Genomic DNA, 21027 nt, shown 5'->3' with positions numbered 1-21027 from the left:
AGACCGGTTTAACATTAGTGTAGGGGTGGGTGGGCTGTTAGCTCAGTTGTAAAGCATTGGCTTGGGCCCCACCCAGCCACCAAGGGCCACCCTGGTGCCGGTCCCTCGCCCGGATAAAATGGAAGGGTTGCAGCACGAAGGGCATCCAGCGTAAATCAACGTGCAATTTCTAGTTTTGTTCAATATACATATTAAAACTCTTTATATACATACTTTTTATTTATTTCACTCTACTTAAATAAGTAAAATCCAATTTGGATAAATTTAATGCACAAAAATACATTGACCAATATGATGAAAATGTACTAAAATGTACTTTAATAATCCATAAAAGCTAGACCATCGACAGAAAAACACAAGAAGCATCATCAGAGTTGGTTTAGTATAATATATTTCAGCTTCAAGAGACATAGAAATCAATCCTTATTTTTCCCCTATTTTTTCTCCTATAAAAGACCCATTTTTCTGAAGCATTATTATGCAAAAAATGCATTAGAATATATTATGGGAGCTATGAAATCCCAGTGACTGAGTATAAAATTAAGTCAGATCAGAGAGAGATATCTGCAGAAGAGAAGTCCATGAACAACAGGGCAAAGAAAATAGAATAAAAATAATAATACATATTAGAGACCTTGATCTATAATCACTGACATGACAGGCATGAAGAATAGGTGTATGGCTATAAAACATTTCTCACTTTTCCACTTGATTTCACTTGAAGACATCTACAATTAATAACTAATGCATTATTTTCATGCTCATTTTTGAAGAATATTTATAATCATACAACTAAAGAGGTCAACTTCCATGTCTTTCAAATACGATATTGAAAAAGATGTGAAATACTGAATCCAAGTTGTGACTTTCTTTTCCTTCTTTGATGCTGTTATTATCTTTTTGTTAGCCTGCCAAAAAAATTTAAAAAAAGAAAAAAAAAAGAAAAAAAAAGAAAGAAAAGGGGCTGCTCTTGTGCCATGTAGCACAAAGACATTTTTTTATACTTTCAGAGGCTTTGCTGCGCTTTTCTCATCAGTTTGTGGTGTTGGATTGTTGGTGCAGAAATGGAGACCTCCTATTTAGGGGCTCACACTGAAACTGAGACACAGAGGAAGGTCCTTGGAGGGGAGAGTCTTCTCTCTCTTACTGTCTTTCTTTCTCTTTACTCTCTCCATCTCTCTCTCTCACTCTTGTGAAGATCATCCTCATCTTTGTTGGGAGCAGTTCAGTCAGCTGATTCACTGTTTATGGCTGATAAAGGTGGGGTGGGAGGGGGGGGGGGTCGGGGCTGTTGGAATGCTGGCACGTTCCAATCAGGGCAACAGTTCTTCATTACAGCATTTCTGCAATACAGCACAGTGTTATATGTTAATATAATACAATAATACATCTCAAACATCCTAAACGTCATTTACAGAGTGACCTACTCCGCCCTCTATTGGCCAGTCCATAACATTACATTTGCTTGTTCTAACCTCTAAGAGTTGGAGGAAAACAATAAAAATATGGTCCTTTTATTAAAAAAGAATAACACTTATAAGAAAAGTAATAACTCAGTGGTACTTGGTTGATTTTTTTTTAAACAACAAAATATAGCATTACTTTTCAATACCTTCACCTTCGTCAATGTCAGAACAAAATTCTAATTATCCGATTTTTTTCGTGTAAAAGCAGTGTTGTGCAGTGTTGTTCCTCTCTGGTCATATTATTCCCAGAGATGTAAAGCTTCCACACAAAGGAAAGCATTGTTATCTAAATTACCTTTACATACGGTGCATTCAAAAAGTTTTCAAACATCCTTCACTTTTTTCCAATTTGTTATGCTGCAGCCGGATACTACAATTATTTAAATTCTTTCCCCCCCCTCAATAATCTAGACTCAGTACCCCATAATGACAAAGTAAAGCAGAATTTTAGTGATGTTTTAGAAACACTAGGACTGCTAGTAAATGAATCTTAAAACTTCAGAGCTGTAGGATACTGCTTTACTTTGCAGTTATTACCTTTAAACAGCTCTAAACCACAGACATTTTTACACATTTGCCAACCTGTCAGCACAAGTACACAAAAGCAGGATAAGACCCAATGCCCAATACTAGTATTGGCATTAGTCCATCATAAGTATGAATGCACATTTTATCGAATTGATTTGAAGCTGTAGATTTCTAAATAACGAGACAATTTTTAAAAAAAAGCATGGTTTTTTTTTGCATATACATCACTTTGATCTGGCCCCAGGTGTTAGAGTGATCCTATACTGTAAAATTACACAATTGCAAATAATAATATTTAGTAAATGAGCTCAACACACTGCAAGATGGCGAAAAATGAAATGTTCCATTAACTTTTACTTTGTCCTGTATGAGGCTGGCACTGAAACTATCTCTATCTCTCTTACAGTGCAGGAACTGGTGTGTTGTGAATGGGGAAACAGTGGAACTGTAATCCCATTAGTATTGGCTCACTGGGCTCGCCAGTGTGTGAATAGGGCTGGGAAGACAATGCCCCAAGGCCTGTTGACAGAGGCCCCAGTCTCAACAAATGAATTTAAAAATGGACTAAGACAGATGGATTCAGACGAGTAAAGCAGTGGGTGGTTTAGCGACCCTCATGTCTGGCCTGGGCACAACTGGACAATGTCTCATACCCTGCTGTCCATTACACTCATTGATCAAATGTAACAAATGCAACAGTCTTAAAAGAAGTTCCTTTATCATCACAATACAAACATAGATAAAGAAATGTTAAGGTCTTGGTTACCATTTTTGACAATCGTACCCTTAATTATGCAGCGATTGTCAGGGGAGTTTCGAAAGCAATTTTTTTCTCTCAAGCTTTGTTTCACAAATACCTCAGTCAGTTGTTGCATGTGCAGGTGATCGGAACATAGTAACTGCAAAATGCATATGTGTTGTGATTTAGCCAGCTTAAAGACAACACACTGTTCTCCTTGCCTTTGAGCTCTAAAACAATGCTGCCTTTTGAGGTGGTTAGACAATACATCATGTGGATGCGCATCACAAGATCTCACAAACTGAGTGAAGCTAAGGCCATCACCTAAAGGAAATTCTTTAGATCAGGGGGAAAACATTCTTTACGCTGGCTTTCTACATTGGTGAGGAGTTGGTTAACCCAGGTCTAACCTTATCAGCAGCTCTTAGAGTACATTAACTCAGACCTAAATGGGTGCTAGCAGTTAAAATAAGATGTGGACAATAAAACAAGTATTTTTGACCCTCTAGATTCTTCTTCAACAGCACTCCGTGCAAGATAGTTATGCCTTATCTATTTGCTTATTATGGGCAGAGTTGTAAAAATCATGCGTAATGGTATTTCATTATAAAACTAGAATATCATGACAGAAAATTCACACTGCCCAAGTCCAGCTAGAAAGGCCTACATAACATTGTTTTAAAAATAACAAAAAAGAACTAAAAAAACCCACTTTACAAAAAGTGCTGCAAGGAAATAGCTCCAGTTTCCTTTCATGCTGAAACACAGCTATTCATTACGATAAACTATTGCATAACATAAATATGAGGTTAGTCAAATCTAAACTTATCTCAGTTCATATAATTAAGACAGGAATCATCAGTTTGGTTTACTGAGTGTGAATGTTTTTACACTTCCTCATTACCGACATCCGGAGCAACTGTAAATGCTGAAAAAATAAAATTAAAAAAAGGAATAAGCAATTTTCACTATACTGGGAAAAAACCTGAGGGCAAATCAGAATTTCCTCAGAAATGATCAGCTGCAGAGGTTTTCTGAGGTCCTTTTAAATCCAAAAATCATACAATAAATCACTCATTATACAGCAGCAAATACTGATTTAAAAAGAGGGGGGAAAAAGTTTGACACTTTTCAAAGCTGACTTAGGGATGTCAAAAAAAATTACTGGATATGTAAGTCAACATCAGAGAATTCTAAAACCTTTTTATAATTAAAATACCTTTATTTATCCATTTTATGGCCTAAAGTAAAAACTTGTAAATGCAATTCAAAGATTTTAAAGACGATTTGTGAAACTGCAGATAGAATGTAAATGAATACATTTGACTTGACTTGGCTGCTGGGAAACAAATTCCTAATGGATTGGGATGAATGATAACTTTCAATTGAAAGCGCCAGCATCATCTAAAACAACAGAGGAAGATCAAAGCTCTTATACAACACTAATAAACAGCCTCTCTATGAATCACGACATCAATGTGTTAGGTGCATGGGTTGTGCCTTACACTGTGTTTTCAAATTTTAGACTCACCTGGCTCAGAGCTGCTGCAGGGGCCGGAGGGGGGGACTTTAAAGGAGGACACAGTTGGATTTCTTTTTCGCCTTTTTCTTTTCCACTGGTGTTTTCCTATTTATTTGTCTGACCAGGTCATAGAAGATCTACAGGAGACAACAGAAAACTTTCAGTGATGTTGCACTTGTAAAATCTTTTTGTAATATTGACCTAACACACTGTTGTACGATCTACTACTGTTCACACAAACAGTAGGTTTACCAAGGGTGTACCACTGAGTAATGGTGCTTAATCCAGCACATTACTACCTTCATCTTAGGTAATCCATATTTTACCAGCATGCACACATGTCCACACACACACACAGACAGTAATGCTAGGGTCACAATTAGAGCAGTCATCATTTATTAAATCTATAGCCAGATTTGTTTGTCTGGTGTCAGCAAGTACTTACATCAAGGACGTTGATCTTTGACTTAGCAGAGGACTCTAAAAAGGCACAGTGGTTCCACTGTCTGGCCAGGTTCTGGCCCTGCTCCTTCCCCACCACACGCTCATCCTCCAAGTCGCACTTGTTCCCCACCAGGATCATCGGCACCTACGGTCAAAAAACTAAAATGTAAATCCTTTGGAGGCAAAATCATGATTTGGCACTGCATATTATAAAAACAAAACAACCAAAATACAACATTGCATACACACAATTTACATTCATTCTGAGAAAATTAATACATCTTTTATTACAAGATTATCACCTTAGATAGAGCGACAGACTTGAAGCAATGAAATATGTTAAACACACATGTATCTAGCATTTATTCCTATAGGTCCCTATAAGTCAACAAAACTAAATTAAAGTGAAAAAAGAAACCGGGTGGAATTGTTTTTGTACAACAGTAAAATTTGTTTAAGCTAGATTCGAAAGTGAACATTAAATATGAAATGAATTCAAGAAATGAGAACAATGTGGGTGGGACAGTGAGTAAAAGGTTCCATTTGAAACGTATTACTTAAGCCAGTAAAAGACCCATATTCCAGTACAAATCCCAAAACTCATGCTAGAAATAGCCACTCCAATATGAAAACAATGTTTTCTTTTACCTAACTTGTCCAAAATAAAATGCATTAGAATGCATGTTTGCATTCACATGATTTAATGTTGTTGTTTTTTTTAAGTTATGCATAAAAACTTTTAATGCTTGGTTGTGGTGGTGCACCAAACACAAGATGAAGCACAAACAGTTGAAGGGTCTGCTGTACATCTGTATTTAAAAACAAAAAAGAAAAGCCTGGAGTACCATTTTTGTCTCATCTACTGCATCTGCAGAGAAAAACAAACAAACACAAAAGTGCCAAAGAGCCAAAGAAAAACTGAGGGTTTAACAGGCTAGGGTGTATACCAGAAAACATTCAAAGTACAAATCCCGACAGCTTCCCTTGCTACCATTCAGACAGCCATTTGTTATTTCAGTGCTGTACCAGGTCCATCCTATGCTTTCGATAAATCCAACCACTTTCTAAAACTAATCTAACACTGACATTAAAGTCTGTTTGGGTTCAGCACAAATGGTAGACACGGGGGCTGAGACTGGGAGGTGTAAAGACTAATAATAATAATATTAATAATAATAATAGAACATTTCTCAGTAAATGCAAATCTTATGTAAAGTCTCAAAGTGCAAAAGCTGGTACATAATTATTACAAAAATAAGCAGGCCAGTTATATTAAATCTGGATTTGTCACAAAGATAATCAACAGAATTAATCCATCCTACTGTAAAGGCCAAAACAGTGATTCAGGTTATACAACAATGATAAAAGATTAAAACATTTATATGAACAAACAAGAACCATTTCTTGTTTTGGTTTCTTCTATATGTCCTTAACCAAAACTGAAAACACAACCACTTACAAGAAGTGCAGCTTGTTTTGGAATGTCCCAAAAAACCAACACTTCCTTATTTATGCCCTCAGACAGATGTTTCAAAAACCTAGGTTAAAAAAAAAAAAAAAAAGCTCTGAGGAAGAGAGAATATTCTAGGCAAAAAACTGGGCAGAGCAGGGGCAGTCAGGGTGTCGGGATGCGTCTCATCCTGCCTGCTGTTTCCTGACCAGCTATCTAAGGAGCATACTGGCCCGGAGGAAGTCATGGCGGCCCCGCCCAGCCGGGATAACATCACTTTCCTTCCTGAATGTTTTCTAACATAGCACGATTCCCTCACTGCACATGATAGTGTGTGCGCGCATTTGTTAATTTGAGATCCACTGCATTTGCACAATCAAAAGTGGCTTATTATACCAACCATTTAAAACTACATAATACAAGCAAAGCTCCATTAACTCTATTCTGATGAAGAGATCAGATTTCATGAGTTTTCCAAAGGTCCACCAGATACTTGCAGCTGAGCAAGCAACTAGTGGAAAACAGCACAACAGGCGCCAATAGTATATCAGCTTGTGAAATGCATTTGTGGTGGGCCTGCAACAAATAGGATTATGTATGGGAGATCCTGAATTTGCTCCGATCTTTTGGTTTAAAGACTACCCTCAGACGTCTCTGTTAGACCTGGAAAAATCTGATATTTGTAAGCAATATGGCTATATTGTGATGTGCACTCACTTGCTTATACATTAGACCTTCTCCCACCCTCAAGAGTACTGTCAGAAGTCATACTTAGGTAATACTTTTCTGAAGGAATGTTTACAGAGAAATTATGTATAAGACAACCATTTCAGGGCTCTTTATCCTTCTCTCTGTCATTCCATCTCTGGACTGTGGGGCGAACAACAGGAAACTGCTATGTTTAGATTAACCCCATGGATACCAAGGTTGCTGCTTGTTGTTTCATAACCAAACAAGCCCTCGCACTGGATTGACATTTCTCCCAGGGGTCCTGGGAGTACCAATGATATGCCCTCCTAAGACAAACTATGAGTCAAGCTGGGATGAAAAGGATGGAGAGAGGGATGGAAAGATGGAGGTATGCAGAGAAGAAAAATGTTCAGTGTCAGCAGCACACAAGGCAGCATTAACCTACTTCAAGAATTCACACAGCCCACAGAGAATCTGTTCAGATGCAGTTAACATACTACAGACAGGTTTTATCCTGCCCACAATGGCATGCTAAAGATTGGATTGTGGGGAACAGGGAACAGTGTAGCTCAAATGAATGGAGCTAATCGTCCCAAATGTAGCGGTGAATCACAAACACAGAGTCAGGCATTAGTACCATCCTAGTCACGCAACTAGAGACAGACATGGCCCGGAAAAGACCTTACATAAGACCTATGGAAGGAAGGGAAGTAAGCTTTCAATACACTAGTGAGTGCTCACTAACTTTATTCTTTATCTGCCAACAACATTTAAAGTAGATGGAATTTGGCCCTTAAGTGCCATTAAAACTCTTCTTAATTGAGTTTAGCAATACAGAAGTGAAGTAAGTCTTGTACAGCTCTTCACTAAATGGTGCATGGCAGAGCTTAAAATGAGAACAGTGGCAGCAGCAGATAGGGTGCCTGCCTTAGTTTCCTAATATCTTAAAGCTTCAAATACAAAATCTATTCTGTTGGATGAAAAGAAAAGTATTTTCTTTGGTTGTGCATCTCTGCAATGGGCAAAGAAAGATAAACAGATGTTACAGCCATCATAGGTAAAAGCTTAAATAGCCACTCAACTGATAGCTGACATGGACTTGATAGCCAGTTAAATGCAACAATTTATACCTGGTATATATTCAGAGAAAGCAAAATTTGAGAAGAGAGGGACATTTGACCATTTTCTTGAATGTTGAGGAGCCACTGATCCTGCAATTGATCCGTTACCCTGACGCTAACCCCCGTTCCCTGACCACGAAAGCTTCAATAAAGTACCACAGCCTCACGATCCAGTGCTTTAGAAGAGCTGAGGCTTTCCATGCACATCAACCATGACAGTCCAATTGCCATACCACAGTAAGACCACAAAGGGGGCCACAGGGGATCTGGTTGGGGGGTGTACAGAGCAACAGACACTGAAATGGTCAGTCAAAACAAAAAACTGGAGTATACCAGCACAGATGTAGGGGAAGGGGAGCAAGAAGGGGACAGATAGAAAAAATGGAAAGAAAACTAGAATAAAGCCTTTGCACTAAGGCTCTAGAGGGGCATTCGTTCATTGACGGGGAACAGTGAGCAAAAGAGAGAAGGAAAATGTGAGGGAGAGGGTTATGGTAACATTCATTCCCTCCAGAGATCACCAAAAAAGGGCATGTTAGATTCTGCTGACGCACTATCTGTCCTACCAGAAACGGTTTGGAGGATTTACTCATGCCAGCAGCCTCACAATTTACCAGAGATATAGAAAAATGTAAATGTGCTGCTGACAAACAGCAAACCAGAAACATAATTAGACGACACATCCTCTTTACTTGTACTGTCATATCCACAGGTCCAAGACTAAGGGCTTGACAAGCGCCAGTGAGATAAAGACATTGCTCTACATTTTACTAGTCTGTAAGACACACAGCGCATCTGTGGTTTCATCTGTAAAACACTGCTGACGTAAACAATGGGCTTCCATTCTGCCAGTATTAGCTAATGCTAGGCTATGCACAGTACACAAGTTTTATCAAGTGCTTTCTCATTGTTTGCACTCTATAGACATAACAGTGACACCGCTTGCATTATGACAAGGCAGAAGATGCATTGATTCCAGTGTTGAATGGTATCCATGGCAACAGTGCAATATTGTCTCTGCACATAGGTAGATGAGAAAAGGGAAATGAGGCCCTTGTAATGTATCTAAACTTTTTACCATGTCTGATGTCTCTGATCAATAATGATCTCAAATAAAACCTAAAAAATAAAAAAACTCAGTGCAAATAAATATTGTATAAAATTATACAAATATGCTTGTAAGTCTAAGTGTCCATTCAATATACTCACATCTTCTGTGTCCTTTACTCGTAGAATCTGTTCTCTCAGGTCCTGGAGGTCGTTGAAGGTGGACTGTGCTGTGATGGAGTATACCAAGGCAAAGCCTTGGCCGTTCTTCATGTACAAGTCCCTCATTGCTGTGAACTGCTCCTACACAAGCAGAAGCCATAAGCTCTGTCATATGCCTTTTGGAATTTTATAGACTGTTTAACATTTAATGTCAAGTAACATAAAAAGGAGTCACATTGGTTTGACCGGTTCCGAGATGTAGTGAATGTAGTGGATTTTTGAGCTGAAACACTCAGGGCTTTTACATGGGGTAGGGGTTTAGGGAAATCTGATTTCCCCAGCTATATTTCTCCCAGAGAACGCAGATGTTTCTGGTATGTAAATCTGTAACCAGGTTTCTAATCAGCATTCTCCACCAGCACGTGTGAACAACTAAAGGCTCCAGACAGGGTAGTGAAAGGCAGAATAATCGGGAGATTGTTAATGAGCTGATACCACCTCAGTATTCAATCAAAGCCTGCACAAGTCCATTTTCTGTCACTATACGGTTAACATTGTGCTTCCAAAAAAAGTCGGAGGCAGACTAGAAATCTGATTACTTTGCTACTGCCTTTATACAAGCATTTCTAGTAACAAGTTTTCTTAAGTGTATGCAAACTCTGATCCCATTTACCCAATTTCTCCAAGTAAACTGGTTACTTAAGTTCCCGTAAAGGCACCAACTTTTCAAGCCAAAGTGAGAATTTGCTGCTTCTCTTTTGCTTTCATTAGAGCAAACTATATACTATAAATATTTAAGTTTTAGTTTTAGTTAAGGGGCTATGGCAGCAGCAGATAGGGTGCCTGCCTTGGTTCTGTACTAGCTTAAAGTTTCAAATATGAAGTATATTATGTTGGATGAAAATAGAAAAAAAAGTATTTTCTTTGGTTGTGCATTTCTGCAAGGGGCAAAGAAAGATAAACAGATGTTACAGCCATCATAGGTAAAAGCTTAAAGGACCACTTAACTGATAGCTGACATGGGCTTGATAGCCAGATAAGCGCAAAGATTTAAACCAGTTATATATTCAGAGAAAGCAAAATTTGAGAAAAAAATGGACATTTAACCATTTTCTTGAATGTTGAGGAGCCACTGATCCTACAATTGATCCATTAGCCTGATGCTAACCCCCGCTCCCTGACCACAGAAGCTTCAATTAAGTACCACAGCCTCACAGTCCGGTGCGTTTTTGAAAAGCTGAGGCTTTCCTTGAACCGTTTTTTAGTATAAAATTGTATTATGGGAAACTAATCATTTTTTTTCACTATTTGCAGAGGTTTTAAAGACCAAAATGATTATTTAATGAAATCTGATGATTAGGTGCACCACTAGATGCAGTGAAGATGCAGAGCAGTACAACTGCTGGATCATTGTCAGGTTTTTTCATAGCACTGTGCAGTGTTAGGTTTCTGCAGAAAAAGATAACTATCAAGTTTAGATTAGAAACGGGCATAAACATGCCTGTACATCAGCATGATGGCAACTTGCCTACAGTATCAGGTGTACTGTACCCTTACACTCTACTATTAATCTTGTGATCATCAACAGTGTGAACCAATTACATTTTAAAAAAAGAAAGAAAAAAAAACTTTTTACTTTGCAACTGCAAGGTAATATAGTTCTGGTAAAACTTTAGAGGTTTCAGCAAGCCTTTCCAGTACATATTTACATCCCATCAAATGTAGGATCAATGTTCTATTCCTAGGCCTGGCAGTTTAATTTTTCTTTAAAAATTACTATTTTCAAAAACCCACTTGCCCAAAATCGATTTACTTACGAAGTTAGAGATTTTGCTATATATTGACAGATTTCATTGGAATGGAGTTCACTTACTGTGCCTGCTGTGTCGAGAATTTCAAGCATACATTGCTGCCCGTCTACCTCCACTTGCTGTATGAAAATGACAATTGTAAAACCAGACTGTTAACATAAAACTTAATTTCATGTCACTAGACAAGTCATATTGTGTGTTTAAAGTACCGCATGACAGAGAGACACAAAAGAAAGGTAGGAAATAGAAGCAAGAGATCAAATAAATAGTAACAAAAAAGAGAAAAGCAAGCAGAAGAACAGAAAGATGAAGCGATTTATAGGAGAGAAAGCAAGACATGACAATTATGACATGAACCTGCAGAGCAGCTACTAACAATCTGCTCATTCAACATCTTTCCCTTGTCACGAGCTACTCACCTTTCTGTATGAGTCTTCTATTGTAGGGTCATATTTTTCCACAAAGATTCCCTGTACAAACTGAACTGTCTGTAAGAGAAGACACAGAGTCAGCCAACATCAGATGAATGTTAGCTTCCAGGCCAGAGAACAAAATGTGACAAATACAAAGAACAGTGCCATGTCTGCTAGTTGTACTTCAAAATGCACCTACATTCAATACAATTAGAAGATAGGATGTCTGGAATGAGGTTGTTTGTGATGTTAGCAAGTTTTCCAGCCAGGATGCTGAGAGAGTTCAGCTAAAACCAAGTTCAGTGGTTTTACTGACATGCGACTATATGCAAATGAAAAATTTAGACTGTGCTATATAAACCACTGGGCTTAGTGACATGTTCACATCAGGGGTAGACAGAGTTCACCTGACAGATCTTAAGACCTAAACATGTCAGGGATTAACTCGCCTCTGACACCTGCTCGAAGTGAAGCAGGGCAAAGAAGATTTCACAGACAAGCATGGAGTACAATAAAAAAATAAAAATAAAAGGTTAAGATTTTGTGTCTGTTCTTGAATTGAAAAACTTAATATACCACTGTCTAACTCAGAATGTTCATATATGTTGAACTGCAGCAAAAGAATGGATGGGAACTACTGAAATACCAACAATGTTCTAGCACACACAGCAGATTTTATTTTTAAAGCAGAACATAAAACTGCCCTAGAAGACTGTAAGCGTGAACACTTAAAACCGAAACTTGAAATAAAAGTAGTAACTTATTATAGGAACAGTTTGGTCCGTGCTCTTCCTCCCTAAACTTCTCTTGCCAGTTTTCTCCCTAAGCTATTAAAATGTCTTGCTGTTACATACAATTACCTGAGTGAGTTGTAAAAATCTGTGGGAAACCTGTGGCAGAGATCTTAGAGACAGGAGGGAGAGAGGTTAGGAGGGAGTACTCACCAGAGCAGACTTGCCCACGCCTCCAGACCCTAACACCACTAGCTTGTATTCACGCATGACAGTATTTCTTCACCGGACAGCCCAACAGTCTGCAGACGACAAACAAAGAGAAGAAAAACTTAGTAAACAAAATGTGAAAGGAGAAGGAGTGTGAAAGAAAAACCATGTTCTGTTCAAAGTAACTTTCTTTTCAATCAAAATAATTCTTCCAGTCTGGTCTCTTGGCTTTTTCCACTCGAAAAAGGTAGAATTCTAGACATTCCTGGAGTTTTTGGAAAAGACGCAGCACAACAATAGAGGATACACCCAAGTCGAGCTGTTGGAGGGTGGAGGAGGTGAAGAGTATGTGACCCCTCTCTAACACAAACCAGCTGTGCTGTGTATGAGTGTAGGGGGACTAAAGGGGAGATGATACATACACACCAAAGTACACCCTGCTGTCATGTTTAAGTCACTAATTTTTGGCACTGTAAAACAACAAGAGCACAAGAAAACAACCAGGGGGAAGTGGAAACTGTAAAGGGGAGGAAATTGTGAAATCACTGGAATATCCCTTTAAGAGATATGCAGGCTTCGACTCATTGGCACACACTGTGGCATAAACTCAGGTTTGGTTTGCCAACTGGGTCACTACTTGGGTTACAATAATGAAGAGACTCCCCCCTCTAAAGCTTAGTTTTATCTAGGTGGGAAAGGGGTTTTCTGAATCTTTTGTCTTGTAAATTCATGGGAAGTCAGTTCACATTTCAGTAAAAGTTAATGACCAACAGCTGTTGAAAATGACTGACGACATCATTTTCATCACGGTCAACTCAAATGAAATATAATAATACAATCCACTGGGTTCTATGTTAATTATATAGCTTAAGAAATTGATTTTTTTTTATTAATCCATAAACAAATTACCTCCAATTCACGAGAAAGTTTCAAAAAGAACTATTAAAAAATAATAATTACGTTACAATGATTTAAAAAACATAGAAAACTAACAAATTCTAACACTTGGAAACCTAAACTGGAGATTTGCTTGATGATATTAGAGATAGACTAGACTACCAACTCTTTCACAGACTCACTGTTTGAGTTCTAGGTGACACCATCATTTTGGAAGCCACATTATTGACAAGTTTGACCTGTTGCTGTCTGTCCTATTCAAAAAGATTCCTTCAGGTTTACCAGGAGGTTTCTTTCAGTACACAGTGAGAACTGCTACCTTACAATATATTTTAAATGCATCTTAGTCCTGAAACAAGGAGTAATAATTCTGTGTTTTTGGATAAAAAAATAAATAAAAAAACTTAGCTTGGTGGAATAAAGATTGTGTTGATGATCATAAAGTGGCTTTTGTTAATATTAGGTCTTTAGGAAGAAAATATATCCTTTATTATCATCTTTTCTTTGCAAACCATCAAAAGCTATTTGCCAACCATTCTAGGAAGCAGATGATGCCCTCCTACACTGTTCTTTTTACAGCACACTTTATAGAAACACCCTGGGGGATGGACAAAGAATTGTGGACCTCCAACTTCAACCACAAGCAGTGACCATAAGGGATATGAAGTCTGGACTGTGAATAATTCATATTCACTAATCCACAATTTACAATGGGTTTGGCTTGCACAATTACAGAGAAGCCATTAAGAGCAGAAGAAAAAGAACAGAGCAGCATTCTGTGCAGATATTCGCTGCTGCAAGTTTGTGTACACATTCAAGTACAAAGTGAAGCATCACAGCTTCACAAGTACAATGTCATACGGACAATGTCACACTTTGATTTAGGTCTAGGCCTCACTTGTCAATTATCAGCATTCATTTATGGGTGGACTGGCACTTATTAAGAAAGATAATACTGGAAGTCTACTTTGTGCCAATGGCTGTTAGTACAGTATATGACTGCTTCAAGGATTATCATAAAGGATGTCTGCATCTCAGAATTTAGAGGTGCAGAAGCACACAATGACTAGATCCGTAATAAAATAGATTTTCTAAGCAAAATCGGGTCATTTTAGTTTCTTATATGTGACCATTTGCAGCTTTTCTGTCATATCCTTGACCCTCAGTCTTAAACCAAAAGACAATGGATTTATATTCATTGTCTTTTGATTTTAAGACTGAGGGTCAAACAAAACAATGACATAAGGGCATCACTGCCGGCTGTAGAAATTCTAATGAGTATCACTTTTTCTGGACTTATTTTAGAGAAGATAATATATCAGTTAATACTTAAATACTTTTATTAACCAATGACAAAATAACAATATTTAGCACTAATTATTTAGGTGTATTTGGTATACACATTCACAAGTATTTCTGGATATGTAAACAACCTTGCAACACAACTGAGCAAGAATAATGAAAACATGTATGTATATGAAGGATATCACACGCGTTTACACGGATTTAAGTAGCCAGGTTACAATCTGCCTTCTCTGGTAAGCCATATTAAGACTTTTAATTCAGACAATTCGCCCTCAGATGTGAAACAACGTGTGTCTCACCTTTCTCCTCTCTCCCTCTTACGCTGTCACTCTGCAGCACTATCAACACAGTTAAAAAAACTGAAAAAAAAATAAGACAAATGGAATAGTCAGGAAGCAGAATGCTTCTAAAAATTAGTCTGAGGTGGAGGAGAAATCAGATTACTCTGCTGTTGCAAGTATACATGGATTTCCATGTAAACTACCCAATTAAATGAGAAAACTGATTTCTCCAAGTAACCTGGTAGTGCATGTAAACAGCCATAGAAGGGCAGCAGCAGGTGTAACTACACTATATCCACTTTAATGATCTCTTTGAGAGAAGGCAGGACAGAAACTGAGTCTGCTCAATAACGTTAATTCATCTGCAGTGTTTGCGTTGAAAATCGACACACTGCTCACTCCAATTTGTTGGCTTCACGTCTTGTAGTCTCTTCATAAACAAATGTTTAAAGCACTGTCATGACTCAAGATGGCTAATCAGCTATCAAGTACTTTACTTTTAAACTCAAAATAACATTTTTGTGCACTTTGTAATAACTCGTTTTTTTACAAAGTAAACATTTTACACACCATGCAGCCCTAACTAAACCACATATAACTGGTGACTGTATACACGTAATATTCAAATGTAACAAGTTAAGGTAGCTGAGAATAAGGTAACAAAGAACAAACTATGGACAAACATCAAACTATGGATTTTATGAAGCGATATTACATTGTTCAATGGAAAAATCAGTATTTCTTTCCGGCCCTAGTATACCATTTGAGAAATAATCCATGCAATTTCCCTTATAAACAGGAATAGGACCAATAACACAATTTGTTTATTACTACATAATTGCAAATGTAACCAAATCTTGCAGTGCTTGTATGAATAAAAGAACTAAATTTCTCAGTTCTGCTGTGTTAATTCATGCTCCTAAAAATGGTTAAGGGGTTCTGCTTGATGGGTGCCAAGACACCAATAACACCCTCCTCAAACACCCATCTCCTTAGAGCCATTTTCCTATTAAACTTTTCATTCATATCTGCAGCCTTTACAGCAAAAACAACGAAGTCAGGTATGTGACTGAGAAGGATGCTGTTGCTTTGACACCTACTATGTGTACAAACTTTAATACCAGAAAATATACACACAACAATGCACAGTATTGCCTTCTATCCCCACCCCACCACACCACACACACACACACACACACACACACAGAGCCATTTAAGGACATCTCCCTTTAAAACCAAACATCTCCCTTTTTCCACTGCCCCACTACTCACTGTCACTCCCAACAAAACAAACACATAGCTGCTGTTCTTCTGCTCTTGTAGTAACCCCAGCAAATAAGGAGCGAGGGAAAGCCACATGCCACAGAAAACATGCTCCACCATGACATCACTGCATCACTCACCCTCTACAGCCAAAGGTATGTATCCATCTAAGGCTGGATATTGGACAAGGTGGCCGTGGGGCTGCTGCTTCTAGTCTAGAATAAGCAGCAAATGGACGTCTGAATAAACTACAAAACTCACATTAGAGAGCAGGAAGCTTCAGAGCTACACTACAACTTTCGGGATCCACCATTTCCTGTTTTAGTGAGGCTAATCTGACAGCAATGAAGCCTTCACAGCCACTGACTCAGCAAGGCAGTAAAACTGACAGCTGCCTTCTGTATCTTCAACCAAGTGCTGATGATGGAAAAACACACATCCGTTGGTTAAGTTACCAGCATGACTACGTCTCTTCTGCCAATTTCTTACTTGACCCACAGGACAATTACAGAAAATACACTGTTAGAAAGCATAATCAGGTTGAAGTTTAGAGCTAGGTGAGAAAATTGTTGTTCTGGTGTCTTTAGGGTCGTGGTTACTCATTACCTCTACCAAAACAACAGTTCACATCTTTTGTTCGCGCAGAGCTTAGCATAAGAAACCACTTACTTTAGGGGAATCGCTCAGCGGCTATTGACAAAAAAAAAATCCTGTCAAGTAAATGTTTTAAGTAAAAAAGAAAGAACAGCTAAAGTTTTTTTTTTTGGCAACTAACAAAGTTTTCATATTTATCTTGAAAAAACGTTAGTGCTTTCTCTAGATCAAAAAGCTCTTCTAAGGTTGCCTAATTGCTTGAGTTATTGCGTTGAGTTTAAAAACAGCTGTTGACTGTTAAAGGAATTTTGTTGAAAAAACTGCTACACTTAGACCCAAGTAAAAATCTCTTCATCCTCATCAGATCAACATTTAACATAAAGAATAATGTGTTTGTCTTTAAATCAAGTGCTCATTCAGTTGACTTTCTGTGACCTACCTTAAAGACTAGCTAGCTAAGCAGTTAGTAAATAATTGAAGATATACCAATTAAATCCTATAATGTGTCTCTAATTTACATACAATTACAGCAAAATTACAGAGTTCTTCCCTAGAAACCTCCACGGGAATTAGGAATTTACAGGCCTGTAAAAGAGTCTTTAAAAAGTGGCAACAACTGTGAAGTTACTTTGTAAAAGAGCGCCCTTGACATGTGACAGAAAGCCCAACATTAAAGTAGTTCAGGAAATCAAGACTCCTGTCTAATAAAGACTTTTCCAATATAAACCCAGGCTGCAAAAAGACTATACTATATTACAGACTACAGTGACTTTTTTCTTTAAAGAAAGCTGACAAATTGACTTTGCAATCTAACCTCACCCAATATGAAAAAATGAATTATGCAAATAATGAAAACGTTCTTATGTAGTTGCATAGCTCAACCTAGAATACCCATTGAGTCAAAGTAAAACTGCAGTTAGACATTCAAGGTTTTGGTTGGGACTTAATTATGACAAAGATCTGTAACTGACAAACGCTGTCAAAATGCATGTGTCGCTGGGGCCATGACCTGTAACCACATCCTCTTTCCAAAGCACAAGAAGGCTATATGCTGATAGGATGGAAAAGGAGCAGTAACACACCAAAATAGCCTCTTCCAGTCAGTGTTCCTGTTCAAGACTCCAGACAGCAGGCTTGCAAAAAGAAAGAAAGATTGAGGAAGTGGCTTTGGTAGGTTGCATATCATCATCAAAACTTGGGCAATGAAATGTTTAAAAGGCACAGGGTGAAATAAATGTATATTTTCTATTAACAGAGGGGTAAATGGTGCCTTTGAAAGAGTTTACCCCACTTGGACACTGGGAAAGGTTTCTGTCTGGGTGATCTGGACTAATCCAAGACCTTTAAACACATTTTGAATACAAATAGACCGTAATTTATTACCTTATTCACAATCATACAATGCAAAGTGTGAATGTATGACTGGAAATCAGTAGGGGTGATAATAGCCTATAGAACAACTTCTGGGTTTCTTGGCTAAATAGTAAATGGTCTGCTTATATAGCGCTTTGACCCAAAGGTCTTCACAATGCTTCTTCACATTCACCTCATTTACATACACACAAACTGCTGATGGCTGCTGTCACGCAAGGTGCTCATCTAACCCACCAGGAGCAACTTTGTCTTGTCCAAGGACACTCTGACATGGAACCAGGAAAAATTGGGAACCAAACCACTAACACTCTGGCTCGCAGATGACTTGTCTACCAACTAGGCTGCGGCTGCCTAGTCCAATTCTGATCCTGCTGATTTAAACCTCACAAAAACAGGACTGAAACAAATAACTGAACATCCTCCTGTTAACACAATTCACCATCACAAGAGTCTTTGTGACTGTAATGCCTGTAACTGGAAAACTAAACAATGTGTAACTAACATCATTGCCTTTGTAAAGCAAGAGAAAATGTTGAAGATACTTTCAATTTAGACTAAAACTCTTAAACTAAACTGCACAAAAGATGGGTTTCTAGGACCTTTCGAGACATGTACATAACCCGATCTGATCCACTTTATAAATCGTATAAAATTCGTATACAGTGAGTTTTAACGTGATAGTGTAGTAATGATGAGTGCACACCTTCCTGCAGCAGGCTGCTGTTAAAACTTGAACCCAGACAGGAGAAAGTCGTTTGAGCTCTTGGGTTATCTCATTGTGGATCCACCTAATTTACTTACGGCAGTAACATATGTTTATCACTCCAGGTCATGCCAAATCCCTGCAATCTGTGGCTGTGACTGTGACTAAAACCAGCAGCGACTATTGCCTCGTCGATGAGTGATTATTACTACAACATTAGCTTCTACACATTCAACTATTTCGGTTCCGATCGTGAACTCGCGTACAGACGTATCTTTAACGTATGCCATTTCATACAATCCAGGCACTTGAGATCAACATCTTTCCCAAAACAATCAAGTTTAATCCCAGCAACTGGCTACACCAAGTCGCGTTTATCAGGCTTGATAGCAATGTGCCGCTAACTAGCTAACTAACTGCCAGCAGCGGGCCGCCGAGACTTCACAAACCGCTAGCTACGGCTCGTTAGCACGCACGCTAGCTAGCCGACTCTTTCCTTTCTTCGCGTAGGACCTAAACACACCTAGGTTGCTACAAACACACCGCAGTCAAGCATATTTTACAGCTCAAACATCTACCAGCCTTGGCAGTGTTTACACCAACCCGCATCTCTAAGTATTCGATCGGTAGAGACAGAGCCGTCTGCTAACGTTACCTGCCCTTCCGCCTGGCCTTGAATAAAATGGGAGTGCATACTCCCCGTTTTGTACTTGCGGATAATTCTTCTCTTTCATTCGAGAAATAAAACACGTGCCGTGCACTCCGCGTTGTCTGCTTATAAGCCCCCATGCATCCGCTCTACGTGCACCCACGCAAACGGGTTATTTGACCACGTTTAGCAGCTAGTAAAGTTTGGCATTTCCACTCACCGTTTCTCTCTCGCTGTCTCTCGCCGCTCCGCAAGTGTCAGTTTGCCTCCGGCCTCTGTGCGCAGCAGACGTCACTCCCCACTACTTCTCATTTTTTCTTAAAAGGGCATGACACATGTACCACTCGTCCCACATTGTATGCATGATAACGGGATGCACATCACCAATGATTATGTGAAATCCACACACATACTCACTGGTTTAGTTCAGTGTTTGGTCATATCTGTCAAATTAGAACATCTCTTTAAGGCTTTATCTTTAAAGAGGAGTTGCTCTTTGCCTGGCAGTCTGTCAGGCAGCGACACAGTAAGCTGGGCTCTCTTCTGCTTTCAATGCATCCACAGTCACTAAATCAGCAAATAAACACATTGTAGGCTGCATTATCCCTTCAAGAAAAGTGTTAAAAGGACACACACGAAGACACAAAGAGAAGAGTAAAAATATACTTCACTCCAAGTAAAAGTACCATTGGATAACCTTTATTCAAGTCGAAGAACAAAGTGCACACTCTTAAATGTAGATTTAGTACAGTTTTTCTATTTAAACACTTTGGTTAGTAGCTTTAAAGAGGTGGTAAAAGGGGCAAAACAACAGTGAAACCAGACGTTTAAATGAGAAAATAAATAAATGTAAATAAGTAGAAATAAGCACACAACCTGGTCTGAGTCATTACTACTACTGCTTCCTATTCACGCCTCTTTCCTGTTTTAAAATCTAAATATAAAATGGCACTAAGGAAAGGGGAATTATGCATGTGTTGTGATATATTTAATCACATGGTTGCTCAATATTTCTAAAGATAAAAAACTCCATGAATCACTGGTGTTATCACTTTCTGTGTAGTCCTTGAGGGTTAGCCAAAATGACGCCACAATTCTTGATACGCAATTTTTAACTCATGTCAACGTCCGATTTCATAGAAAACACACAATGTGAACATTTTCCAGCTCTGGCTGGACAAAACGTTGTATTTAAATATGTCAGACTGAAAGTGTGTCCCCTTTCTGTGTGTGTCCACGCTAGAGAGACTTTACCACAATGTAATTTTAGCATTTAAATATTAAGAAAAGTAAAATAAATTATTATAAATGCTAAAGAATTGAAAAACATATGAAAAGGCTTTTATTTTTAAATAATGTTTCCTGTAGTAGGTCAGTATTGTCAAGTGACTGCTATAACATGTACCTTTTATGTCATAACCACTACTAATTACAGCAGAGTGTTGCATTAACTTCCTCTCAGTGACTGTTGACCTGTTCTGCTGGGAGGAGAGAAAATGGCCCTCCATGGGTGGAGCAAGAGTCACTGTAAGCAACACAGTTAATCAGTCAGTCAGAAACACAACTACTTAACAATCTAAATTGCTTTATTATGTTACGCTTCTCTGTTTTTGTGAGGTTTCTCTCT

General features: G+C 38.4%; 1 protein-coding gene across 2 annotated transcripts; it reads right to left on the bottom strand.

The window, feature by feature from the left end:
- Positions 1-368: 368 nt before the first annotated feature.
- On the bottom strand, positions 369-19777 carry LOC137127311 (ras-related protein Rap-1A-like). 2 transcript variants are annotated; one of them, XM_067504151.1, is made up of 8 exons: positions 19621-19777; positions 12338-12426; positions 11400-11468; positions 11043-11099; positions 9170-9310; positions 4701-4844; positions 4265-4392; positions 369-1343 (listed from the first exon to the last, which is right to left on the bottom strand). In XM_067504151.1, the coding sequence occupies exons 2-7, from the start codon at positions 12392-12394 to the stop codon at positions 4303-4305; spliced, it is 558 nt and encodes a 185-aa protein (XP_067360252.1). In that variant the 5' UTR covers positions 12395-12426; positions 19621-19777; the 3' UTR covers positions 369-1343; positions 4265-4302. The 2 variants fall into 2 exon arrangements, with proteins under 2 accessions (XP_067360252.1, XP_067360253.1); XM_067504152.1 differs by lacking the exon at positions 19621-19777 and adding an exon at positions 19407-19430.
- Between the last annotated feature and the right edge of the window lie 1250 nt (positions 19778-21027).

This window comes from Channa argus, chromosome 5 (assembly GCF_033026475.1).
Source record: "Channa argus isolate prfri chromosome 5, Channa argus male v1.0, whole genome shotgun sequence".
Classification (NCBI taxonomy): Eukaryota; Metazoa; Chordata; class Actinopteri; order Anabantiformes; family Channidae; genus Channa; species Channa argus.
The sequence above is the reverse complement of the archived record's forward strand: the minus strand, read 5'-3'. Positions and strand labels throughout refer to the sequence as shown.